Below are 12,562 nucleotides of genomic sequence, written 5' to 3'. Positions count from 1 at the left end.
ACTAATAACAAGTTCTGAATAGTAATAAAAACGATCAAATTATTATTATTTTTTAAATATTTCTACTTTGAAACGTGTTGTTTGTTTTGACCTCATCTGAAAATGGATGTTCTACTTTGAAGAAGTTAACATTTTGGTACAAAACTGTCCATACATTTATGTTGAGTCTCTAAACTAGTTGCTGAATTGATTTTTTGCCCATGAATTTACGTACATTTTACAGTGAATTTAGTCATCTAACACAGCGGTTCCCAAAGTGGGGATTGCAAGATGATTACAAAATAAAAATTGTAAATAAAATTAAAAAAAACTATTTTTGAAAACGTGGCAAAATTATTATTAATAATAACGTTTGCATAGACATTTTTCAGGGACGGACTAGCCATCTGTATATTTTCCCTGCAGCGAGGCTCCCCCCGTTGACAATCCACTAGCGCAGTGTTTCTCAAACTTTTTCATACCAAGGACCACTTAACCAATAAAAAATACTCAGGTTTTACACCTCTTATGAAATGTAGATTACATTTATTACGGAGTTTATGTCCGAGACAACAGACTACAGAGAGATATGCAAAATACACCGCATGTAAACTGCAAAAATAAAAAAACGTTTATGCAGCCCCAACAACAGCCTCTGATCATCAACAGACTTCATCGGATGCATATATAATAATCTCTATTTAACTCCTAACATCTAAATCTACTTTCAGCATGGATAAATGTTCATCAAATACATCCATTGTTTGTTTTATATACTTCTTGATATCCTAAAAAACACATCATTTTTCTAGAACAGATTACAAATCGCCTGAAAATGGTACCAACAAGTGGCAACATGTTTGACGAAGGTGTTGCGCTGGTCTATATCATGCAATCAAAAGAAACTTAAGCTCGCTCCATTGTGGAGATATTCCCGCGAGAGTGCGGAAAACTTCACTAGCACCCCCCCCCCGTTGACAGGGGTCGCCAGTCTTTGGCACCGTTATTTTGGGGGTCGCGGGCTGAAAAGTTTGGGAACCCCAAATAAAAATACTAAATATTGCAGGTCTCCCTTGAAAAAGAGATCGTTGATCTCAATGAGATCATTGATCTCAATGGGATTTTACCTGGATAAATAAAGGTTTTGAATTGAATTGAATTTAAATATTTGCTGCTTTTATATGTTTTCCATCACTACAAACCGGAATGAATAAAAACTGCAAAAATAAGTGTTGTTTTTCAACTGCTCCAAACTTAATCTGCTTTATCCATTATTACAAAAACCTGCCGTTGTAAGATTCATAAAGCATCATCAGTATTAGAATTTTCTGATGGTAAAAGCATCACGGTTTTAGTGTTTTAGTGTAAACAACAAAAATCCACTTAATTAACTTAAGTCAGGCCTGTCTTAAGGAGTTGATGAGTTTAGCGACTGCATCGGTGCTAATACCTGCTGCAGACTGACGCAGTGACCTGGAATTAACCTCTCACTCGTCTCAAACCTGTTGTATAACCTCACTTTACCCCAGTCTTTAAGAAATCACATGTTAAATAACCATAACCATAAGTTCCACATATACCAGCACTCTTTGAACAGATAGATATTTACTTTCTCATGTATTTGTTAGTATTGTTTAAAACTTTTAATTATACAACTTTAGTTACTTTCAGATTATTAGAACTAAATATGATCAACAACTTAATATTTTATTATTGATTAAATAACCCAGCAGTTATTGCAATGAGCTGTATATTGAGTACTTGTAATGCTGTACTAAATATATTTAATGCAAACATGATCTAGTATGAGTGTTTTTAAGTATTTCTACACTATTGTATTGATACTTTCATTTAGCCAAAGATCTGAGCACTTCTTCAACCGGTTTGCTCATTATCTCACAGACATTGCTACTTTATTTAAATATGAATGTAGTTTGAATCCTCTGATTGCAGGTGTGGCAGTGTACCTGCAGAATGAGGATGAAGAAGTGGCAGTGTACCTGCAGAATGAGGATGAAGAAGTGGCAGTGTACCTGCAGAATGAGGATGAAGAAGTGGCAGTGTACCTGGAGAATGAGGATGAAGAAGTGGCAGTGTACCTGCAGAATGAGAATGAAGAAGTCCACAGGTTTCCCTCTCTGGTAAAGGAAGTGCTGCGTTGAGCGTTTGTCGTTTTCGTTGAACTTGAGTTCCAGGATGACGTCGGGGTGGCTGAGGATCCTCAGTAACACTTTGTCTTTGATCTGGAACGGGCTGAACAGGCTGACCTCTGGAGGGAATCAGAACAAAGCAAAGATATCAACGCTTCGTATGAGTTCTGTGTTACAGAAAGCAGAATGTTTTTACTTCTATATGCACAAAGACTGACCCTTCACGGCTAAATGAAGGGTAAAAAAAACTTTAATTCTGTGGGCTGAAACTCAAAATCTATTTTTACTATCCAAATGTCAACATTGGTTGAAAATATCCTTATAACATTTAAAACAATAACCATAAAACAAAAACGTTTTTAAAACAGCATTTCCCTTTTTTCCAACAGGTCCTACCTGTTTTAACATTTCTATTATGACATCCTTCATGGAGGATAACAGAATGTAGGAAAAGACATTTAGGAGCAGAGGCAGACCATGGGGTGAATATACAAATTATTTTTCACCTTGACGTATCATAGATATCTTTAGTTTATGTTTTATTTTAGGTGTACTTTTTCAATTATCGTCCTAAAATGATTTAACCATGTAAAGCACTTTGTTTTGTATAAATGAAGAGAATTATTATTATAAAAAGGTGTCAGCTGTTACTCTCCTTTATGTATTTTCTGAACTTTTGTAGTAACTGTTCAGGAACTAAATATTGTGCTTATATATTATTAACACACTGTATGCTGTTCAGACAGACTTGACATCAAGGTTACTGGGTCTCTGAGTCCCCCAAGAGAGCAGGTGTTAATCTCTGTGAAGAATCAGTCAGCTGAACGACAGTAAAACAAATCAGTGGCTGAGAGATTAGCGGCGCTCACCTGTAGCCAGGAAACGATGAGCCGCCAGCATGAGCTGAGGAGAGATCTTCACTTTGCTGTCGCCCTCCTGCTTGAAGGCCGAGAAGTCGGGCTTGTTTTTATTGGGGTCCACCTTTTTCCTGTTTCTGTTGTCAGCTGCAGAACAGAGTGCAGGTTAGCATCAAACCAGAAGTGGAAAAATCCGTAAAACAGTGTACAGAGTAATATTAGACCGTATAAATACAGAATGTAGACTATGAAGTCAAGAATATGAGCGCTAGCAAGAGTCTGTATGAACACGCTTGAATAAATACAACTTCCTTAGTCATGTAATTACAATACAAAGTGGACAACAAAGATATAAAATATCAATTTCACATCTGAAGGTAACATAACAAGTCTCAACTGGTGTTTTTGCAATGTTGTGATATGAATACTACTGAAATAAATAACTAGTCAATAACTAGTCCTTCACTACTTTAAGGCAAACCAAGAGATACAACATGTTCATTGCGTAAGCTTAAGAGATGCATGGTAGGTGGATTCTATAACGCTTGACTTGTCCCATGTCAGCACAGCCCTCCACTTTAAAATATAATACACTGTGTATTGGATTGTTTATTGTATATATATATACACTGTGTATAACACTCATGTTTTAGTTTTTAGCTGTTAAGGTTATTTGTAGGGATGTCCCGATCACCTATTTTTGCTCCCGATCCGATTCCGATCATTTGATTTTGACAATTTGCCGATACCGATTTTTCCCGATCCGATCTTTATACAATGCATTAAGAGAAAAAACTGAATAAAAGCATTCAAGTTGTCCCTTAAGGTTATTTTATTTTATTTAAATTGGATATTCTATCCAACATGGATATAGCTTCTTTTTTTCACAGCAGCATTGGATCAGTTCAGTTGTGCAGCATTGGATCAAAACAAAATAAAGCGTATCAGTACTCGTTAGCTTACTGCTACAATTAGACACTGCGCCCACTCTGTTGCCAGATTTGAGAGAAATAAGCAACCAGGTCTATGAACACAAGCCCCAAAGAAGCAACACATACATGATGTTGTGTAATTTGAAACCAAAACTAAGGCCTCAGGATGACTTTAAGACTTGAACATGGTCATTTTTGTTTTGTAACATTGAATACAACATTTAAAAAAAGTATTTAAAAAAAAATAATAATAAATCCCGATCCCCGATTTTTGGAAAATCCCGTGATCGGCTCCGATCCCCGATCACGTGATCGGATCGGGACATCTCTAGTTATTTGTATACTAGTTACATTTAAATCTGGTGTAAATGCTTGTCTTTGGCATCCTTATTTAATGCTACATTTTTTCTTAAAAATACTCATTTTTTTCTTATCCTTGTATATATATATATATATTTTTTTTTTTTTTGTACCTACTTTGCAACTTATTTTTTAGATTGTTTATGTTCGCACCACCAGATACCAAAGCAAATTCCTTGTATGTGTAAACGTACCTGATTCTTTGACTGATCCACGGTAGCCATCTCCACTGTTTCTATTCTTTATGCTAAGCTTAAGCTAAGCCTTTAGTTACCTTTGAACTGAACCAGGCCAGTAGTATCATCGATTAGTATGCTAAGCTAAGCTAAAGGCAACTTATCAAGAATCTTCTTCGTACCTTAAAGACATTTATAAATAAAACATGAATGAATGTCTCATGAAAGTTGTTTTTTTAAATCACCTGTAAGAGCCACTTAAGAACGAATGACTTCCTTCGAGGGTTTCTTTTGCATGATGTCGACAACATATCAGTGTGTTTGTCTTTCAATGGTGTGTGTGTGTGTGTGAAGTGTGTATCTGTGTCACAGGCAGCATACGCTGACTCACTGTAAAGGTCAGACTCATCCAGGATCTCTGACTTGATGATCTCTTCGATGACGTCCTCCAGCGTCACCAATCCCAGCACCTCGTAGAACGGATCTCCCTCTCCCTCGTTGTTCACTTTCTGGACAATGGCCAGGTGGGATTTGCCTGGAGATAGAGATCACATAAAGGTTACTACCAGGATGTACAAGTGCACCTCGAAAGTGACCATAAAACATTTTGCATTCCCACAAACTGGGCTGTTAAGTAGGCAGGAAAGTAGGGCAGCATCAAACAGGAAGTTGAGATTGTCACTGCTGCAGCTGTCTCCTAAACTTCAGCTAGAGGCTTTCAAACACATTTAGCTACATACAAATATCCTTTCTTGTTTTTCTATTTTAGATCTGCTGTTCGATCTGTCAGTGGATTTATCCTGCCGACTGCTGCTGGGAGGACAGATTGATGCCTTAATATAGCCCAGACTGGACTAAGAGCTTTGCAGAGAAAAAGAGCTGGAAGAACTGCCAAAAAAAAGATAAAGAGAAGGGAGAGTGGAAGGGAAGATGGAAAAAAAAGACGGATTAATACTCTCCTCATTAAAAAAACCTTATAGACCGTTTTGCCTGCTCATGTTGGCTAACTGCATGCAGGTCTACAGTGTGGCAACAAACAAACTGACATCACTGGGTGGCTGCCAATGACAGCTGAGTAAAGGGACTTTATCTGGAGAGAGGCTGCCAGGTCAGAAAGCTGCCACAGTTGCTCTGCATCAAGACAGAGCAGCATCTATTCCCCTCACTGCTGCGCCTGCATACATGTGAAATGTGAAAGACGCCAAAAATGTATCTGTCAAAGGGTTTCAGGCTTAAAGCGTTAGTTAATGACTGAAAATTGTATTTATCAAATATAAAAAGGCAGTGAGATATTTGTTAAGCTTATTTTTTGTCTATTTTTTGTCTTTTCCAATAGGAAAGACGTGAGTAGATAGAAGGGGCCGCAGCTTGGATTCAAACAGGGGCCACTGCAGTGAGGACTCATACTTTACCACATGGGGAGGGCTGCTACACCCAGCTAAGACATCACATTAGTAATCAATATTCATGGGAGAAATATCTAGAACCACCTTGACTACACACACATACAAATAATAAAAGCAGTAAGAACACTAGTGTATTTGATATCAGAACTATGCTTTGAATGGCATTGTTTAATAGTAACTAAGACATGAAGATAATATCAAAAAATCCCTATGTTGTGCACAAGCCCAACCGTCACTGACAGATAGTTGACTAATAACTTCCTGAGACACAGCATTAAGGCTGAACGATTAATCGGTTTTAAATCGAAATCGCGATTTGAAAAAAGCCTGCGATTTTTTTTACAATTTTCCTTTTTGTTTTTCTTGTGTGTTCCACACCAATCAGAAGTGTGCCAGCCATTGTTAACCAATCAGAAGTGGCCCATGATAGAAGGTGATAGGCAGATTGATCCAATCACCTGCCAAGTATTTTTGAAAGTGCCTGCCCTTTCCAATTGGAGCTTTCCTAGATGGTTTCGTGAAAAAAACCATCTGAGTCAGGTTAGTAATGCTCCATCACATTTTTTACATCTATTACATGGGTGAATCTTAAAGAGCACCTTGCAGGTTTTTTTTTTTTTTATTACATGTATGCTTAACCTTGCCTGAAAATTACAATTAAAAAAGTTAATGCAGGATTTGATATGTTTTACAAGACATAAGGGCAGGAATTCAGAGGGAAAGGAGCCGTTTTGAGCTCTGCTACTAAAAACTGCTTTTTTTTAACGTCAAACGCGTCATAGTACGTCACATGGGGGAGCAACTTTCTCGGACTCCTTCTCTGCCCAATCCGCGGTAGTAGTTTGTAGTTTGAGCGGTTGTGATTTAGTGAGCTGGTATTTTTTCGGTAATTTTACATTGCATTTCACCATTTTTAATCATGGTGAGCTGGAGTTTGTGCAGGTTGCAAAAACTCGATCCTGTCAGGGTATCGAGTCCACAGTTTCCCTCACGGGAAAAGGACCGGAGCTAGCTTTCGTTCCTGGTCGCGTTGTGCGAGGTGCATCCACCTCCCTGCAGCACATAATCTCCACAGCTGAGGCCTATCAAACACATTTTTTATCAGGATACCGTATTACATCTCTCTCGCTCCTCTCTCTCTCCCCTCCGGTAAACAGCACCGTAGTGTGGAGTTGCATTAGGTAACGCGAGATACGGCTGATACTTGCGCATTAGTTTCTGTTATGGATCAGTATCAACAGTCCTGCCAGTAACGTTACTATATTATCAATACTACTTTAGTTATAGCCTGATATATGATAGCTAACTTTACAATGTTGTGATGTGACCGATGTTAGCTAACATTAAATGTCTGTAGCTAACTCCGGTCACTCACCAAGACAGCTGCTCTGTTCTCCACTGGTTCTCCACACACCACAGCTTCATTTCTCGGCGATGGCCGTTATTTCTTCTAATCCTTGGCTGCTCCTGGTCTCTTGGATGCCTAGCAGGCTCATAATTATACTCATATGCATTTGAATATATATTTTCAACCTCTTCTTTGTGAAAACTAGCAGAGTGAACCATGTTTATTAATACGTTAGACCGGCCGCTCTCCCCCATGTTACGTCACACACGGGAGGTCACGTGGGGAGACTTTTTTTATGCGGAAGTAAAAATGTCTTGTAAAAACGATGCCAGATGTCACTGTAGAGTATATTTCTGTATATTTTTTTGAAAATCTAGTGTATACATCATTTTCCTACACATTTATTCACTGGTGTGTCTAACCTGCAAGTTGCTCTTTAAACTGAAGCTTGACTTTAAAGCAACCCAACAGAAGTTTCATGTAAGTTTAGTTATTTCACTCGTAGCTCGGGCTGCGGGGGTGCTAGAGACGGGAGCACGTTGATGCGACCTTCCTAGCCGGAGATATGGCCGCATTTTACAATAAACTTCCGTTGGGTCGCTTAAAAACAAATATCGCAAATCGAATCGCAATATTTGTCAGAAAAAACGCAATTAGATTTTTCCCAAAATCGTTTAGCCCTACACAGCATCAACAAAGGTTTGTTCAAAATACTAACATATTATTTATACTTAATATTACATTCAATTAAGTATTTAGCTGTTCCTCCAAGTGCATAGCATGAGGACTTTCTGTACACAAAAAATACCTGGTGTAAACTACTGGCTAATTAGCAAGAGCATGAGACATACTGAACGCCCTCAAATGCATCACAGCTCTTACGTCTAATTGTTGTCTCTCACATTCTTTCTAAATGCTGCTGCATATGAGATGTTCTCTTTGTCTGACTGAGTTTGCATGTGTTTTCATGATGTGGTTCTGATGTGCTGAGCCCTCAGGGACACCGTACGACTCAGCACAAAGCAATAGCCTCTGACATCTTCATGAGCACACTGACCTGATGCAAACTGTGTCCCCCCCCACAGGAAGGTCAGAGGCCACAGCAGCAGGCTCACATTGTGACTTCAGGGCACTTCAGCAGGACTAATATTAGCTGCCATGTGTCCTTCAACCTTGAAGTTAAAGTACTTGTTTTGTGACGGATATTTTCAGCCAATTATCCAGCTTATAATACTACAAGTGAGGATTTCATATGTTTCCTTATAAGCAATGAAAATGTTTTGAAGGACACTGTTCCCTCTTCTCTTTTATTCATGGTACAATTAATTGGAATATCAACCAGAAAATACTGTAATTGGCAGAGAATCCTATTGTAAAAAAAGGATAAATGTTACAGATCACATGACTTTCAAAAGAGAGTTTATTTAAGAGCTATTTTGAGGATTTATATCCCACCATCTTTCATCAAATCATCTATTTTCTAAGAATTTAAAACAAGAGGGAAACAATCATATTACTTTGGGTATACTATCTTTGCAGTCATTATTAACAAAACATATTTGAGATGTGGAAATAGAAGCTGTCAACAACACCTGAGGCAAGATGTATAAATGATGCTCATGTACAAAAAACGAAAGTGCTAATAAATAGCCACTATTCATGCTGGTTTCGCATTATGACAGCTGATAATGCAGTTATTCTTTTGCACTTCTTTTCAAATGAAAGGCTGGAAAGATTACAGAAGTACTGTAAAGCAAATGAGTGCACTAAGGGTGTGTCAACATCAATATATAGGTCTAAAAATGAGGCTTGTGCATGTACGCAGATCAACAATGACTTCTTACACAGAATACAAGCGAATGCACAGCTTTATAAATGATGACTGATTCCAAAAAGAATTATCAAGTGTGTATTTGCAGTGTTGGCTGCTTTACGAATGTGAAGAAAAGCATTTGATATCTTAAAATGTAAACATCATTATCATCATCATCATCATCATCATCACATAAGCTTCAGTTCTCTGCTGGTGCTTCATTGTCACGATACCAGCTTTGTGTTCAAGGTTTAAATATCAGCGCTGATATTTCCAGCACTAATCCATTGCGCCTGAACGTGCACACTTTTGATCCCATCATACACATTAGCACAGAGGCTGCACTCCCTGATTAGTTCCTGCTCTCTGGTGGAAGATGATCATTAGTGATATCCGCTGCTGCAGTGTTTACAGGAGTTAAACCCGCTGCCAGATTAAATAAAACACTGATGCCAATTTGAGAAAAAAAACATTGTATAACATACAGAGTTTGCAGACTTCAAACGCTCCTGCAGTGCCTCTTCATCATACATTATTTGTGTTGTTTATGCATTTTGTCAACAGTTAACCCCCTTCTTGTTTACTACCTAAGAGTCTAGACTGAGACTAAATATGATTCAGCAGTTTTTCCTGGCTGTAAAAAGTTTTCTGAAAATATGAGTCATTTTTTAAGAACAACGGGCACAGGTGTTAGCTTCTCAAATACGAATATTTTCTGGTTTTCTTCTTGGTTTTTATATATTAATAAGTCAACATGTTTAGGATTTTGGGGTTTGAATAGCTTCTCTCAATTGACTTCATTTTTCTTTTAGGATTATAATTGATAATAAAAGAACAGAGAGGCTTGACTTGATTGATACTGAAGTTAAGTAAAAATACACAAGGGCACAACAAACTTTGATGTAGTGAAGAAAATCATGATATACACTGACGAGGATGAACGTGAGGATGAAGAAGAGGAATGTGTGTATCATCAGGACCACAGCTGGATGACAGGGTCTGATATGTGGATCTGTGTTGCACTTTGCATAACATTTGTTTTGTTTCATGCCAGTGCTTAAAAGTAGGCTGTGATGTTCCAGCTGTCAATAGAGCTGATCAATACAGACAGACAGAGCATTTTGAGGGAGGGGGACACACAAAGGGTTTATGCAGATGCAGTAATGGCCGGAAACAAACCCTACAGCAGGTGATTTATCTGCAGGTTCCTCAGAGGAATCACCTGCTCCAGTGTTAAAAGAAGACACACACACACACGTTTACACCATAGACTGTTTACACACCTTTCTTGAACTCCTCCAGCATGGCGTCCAGCTTCGTGTCATGAAACACAAAGTGCACAGGGTGGTTGTAGAACTTGGTGATGGTCTTCAGGGTGGTGCAGTCATCAGGGTCCACGAACGCCAGGTCCTTCACGTACAGGATGTCCATGATGTTGCTCTTCTCGTCGTCGTACACAGGGATACGAGTGTACCCGCTCTCCATGATCTCAGACATGGTGTTGAAATCCAGCACAGCATCCGCCTGGATCATGAAGCAGTCTCCTATGGGCGTCATGACATCCTCTACAGTTTTGTTCCTGAGCTCCAGAGCGCCCTGGATCATGTTGAGCTCCTCCTTCACCAGGTCGTTGTAGGGCTCCGTCACCCTCAGCATCCCCACCAGCTTCTCCCGGTTGTACACGGTGCCGATCTCCTGACCCAGCAGGACGTCCAGCAGCTTGCTGACGGGGAAGGACACAGGGAAGGTGAGCAGCATGAAGAACTTGGTCACCATGATGGTGTTGGCTCCTACAGCCAGCCCGTGGCGGGAGCACAGCGCCTGGGGGACGATCTCACCAAAGATGACAATCCCAACCGTGGAGGCCACCACAGCGCCCAAACCTGATCCGATCAGGTCATCGAGGAGGATGGTGAGGGTGGTGTTCACCAAGACGTTGCCCAGGAGCAGAGAGCAGAGAAGATAGTTCCCTTTGCTACGGATTGGCTCTATTTTTCTTGCGTATTTCTTCTCTTTCTCGGTGCCACAGCTTTGGACGATGCGCAGCTCCATGGGGTCCAGAGCCATCAGCCCCAGGTTCAAGCCGCTGAACATCCCAGAGAGCACCAGCAGGAAGGAGATGAGGATGCACTGCAGCCATAAGGGCAGCAGGGACCTCTTCTCCTCCAACACCAGCAGCTTGCCATCAGTGTCCCCCAGCAGCACCCACCTGCTAGCCTCCACGCGGCTCCGGATGCACACGCCGTACTCCTTCTGCGGCTCGGTCTTGCGGAGCGGCTTAATGTTAACGGTAAGCAGCCCCGACGAGCCTCGACTGCTGACGTTCAAGAAGGTCCCGACGCTTATGTCCTTCGTGAAATCTACACAAGTCCTGTCCGGCGGCTCCATCATGCCGCTGCCTCCTCCTCTCGTCGCCGCCTTTACCGCTTCATCCTCCTCCTCCTCCTCCTCACCTTCATCCGCGCCACCGCTTGCGACATCCGTGAGGTCCGTGAAGCGGATCTGCGTCCAGGCGCCCGAGTGGAGCTGCACCCCGTAAAACCGGAGCTGCACGGAGCTCTCCTCAGTCACCTGGATGACACCCTCGTCATTGGTGCTGGACGGCTTGTCGCTCCTCTCCAGCCGCATGCCGAGCACTTGGCTGCCGCTGACACCGGACGCTGCGGCCGCCGTCTCCGTGCGGCCACCGACTGCGCTCCACAGGAATATAATGAGAGTGAGAATATAACCCTGCTGCCCGCTCCATTCTGTCGCCATGTTTGTTTCACTGCTCGGCGACCCAGGGCCTGACGTCATTTACTCATGTCCGAGCGGCTCCGCCCCCCGCCGCCCATCACACACACCCCCATTATCACCGCCTACCGGGCAGCGACAGGTAGAGCTAATAAACAAACTCCCCGTTCCTCCCCTCACTAGTCATCACACACAAACACACACACATACTGTAGGCCTACACATATACACAACTCCTTTATTTTGATACTCTGTCATGAGTGAGTGATGCATTCACCCTACGTCCCCCTCTTTATTTTAACAATCTATGGTCATCCTCAACTCACCACCACCCCCCACCTCCCCACCTCTGCACGGCCTTGTTTTTGTCTCGGGGCAATGCGGCACACAGCGGATGGGTGCTGCTGCTGCTGCTGCTGCTGCTGCCAGCGGTTTCACATCCTCCAATTGTATCCGGAGCCAGCTGATGTTACGTAAGGCACATGGCATCTGTGCACCCCCATCACCCCCTCCCCCCACTTCTTCTCACCCCCTCCCCACCTCCCCTCATTCTCATCCTGCACCATCCTGCATTGCTCTGGCACAGAGCCCAGTCTTCTGGGTGCGGAGATAAACTCTCTGCAGATGGGGTTTTGTCTATCTGTCTGTATATAATAATAGTAATAGTAAAAATAAAACGTATAATAATAATCTAATGTGTTGTAATAACTGATAGATATTGTAATCTAATTTTTTTTTTTATAAATATAAGGCACAAATTATTATTTCTACAAGGCACAAATTATTATTTGTATTCCTTGTTATTATT

At 41.1% G+C, this 12,562-nt stretch overlaps 1 protein-coding gene across 1 annotated transcript in view; it reads right to left on the bottom strand.

The window, feature by feature from the left end:
• Positions 1 to 12,093, bottom strand: part of LOC104948059 (metal transporter CNNM4) — a 12,273-nt gene extending 180 nt beyond the window's left edge. The window contains exons 1-4 of the mRNA XM_010774220.1: positions 10,305 to 12,093; positions 4,846 to 4,989; positions 2,999 to 3,133; positions 1,947 to 2,248 (exon numbers count right to left, since the gene is read on the bottom strand). Coding sequence (XP_010772522.1) covers positions 1,947 to 2,248; positions 2,999 to 3,133; positions 4,846 to 4,989; positions 10,305 to 11,817 — 2,094 coding nt within the window. The 5' untranslated portion in view covers positions 11,818 to 12,093. The remainder of the gene's footprint in view (positions 1 to 1,946; positions 2,249 to 2,998; positions 3,134 to 4,845; positions 4,990 to 10,304) is intronic.
• Positions 12,094 to 12,562: the final 469 nt, after the last annotated feature.

This window comes from Notothenia coriiceps, unplaced genomic scaffold (assembly GCF_000735185.1).
Source record: "Notothenia coriiceps isolate Sejong01 unplaced genomic scaffold, NC01 NC01_scaffold00013592, whole genome shotgun sequence".
Classification (NCBI taxonomy): Eukaryota; Metazoa; Chordata; class Actinopteri; order Perciformes; family Nototheniidae; genus Notothenia; species Notothenia coriiceps.
The sequence above is the reverse complement of the archived record's forward strand: the minus strand, read 5'-3'. Positions and strand labels throughout refer to the sequence as shown.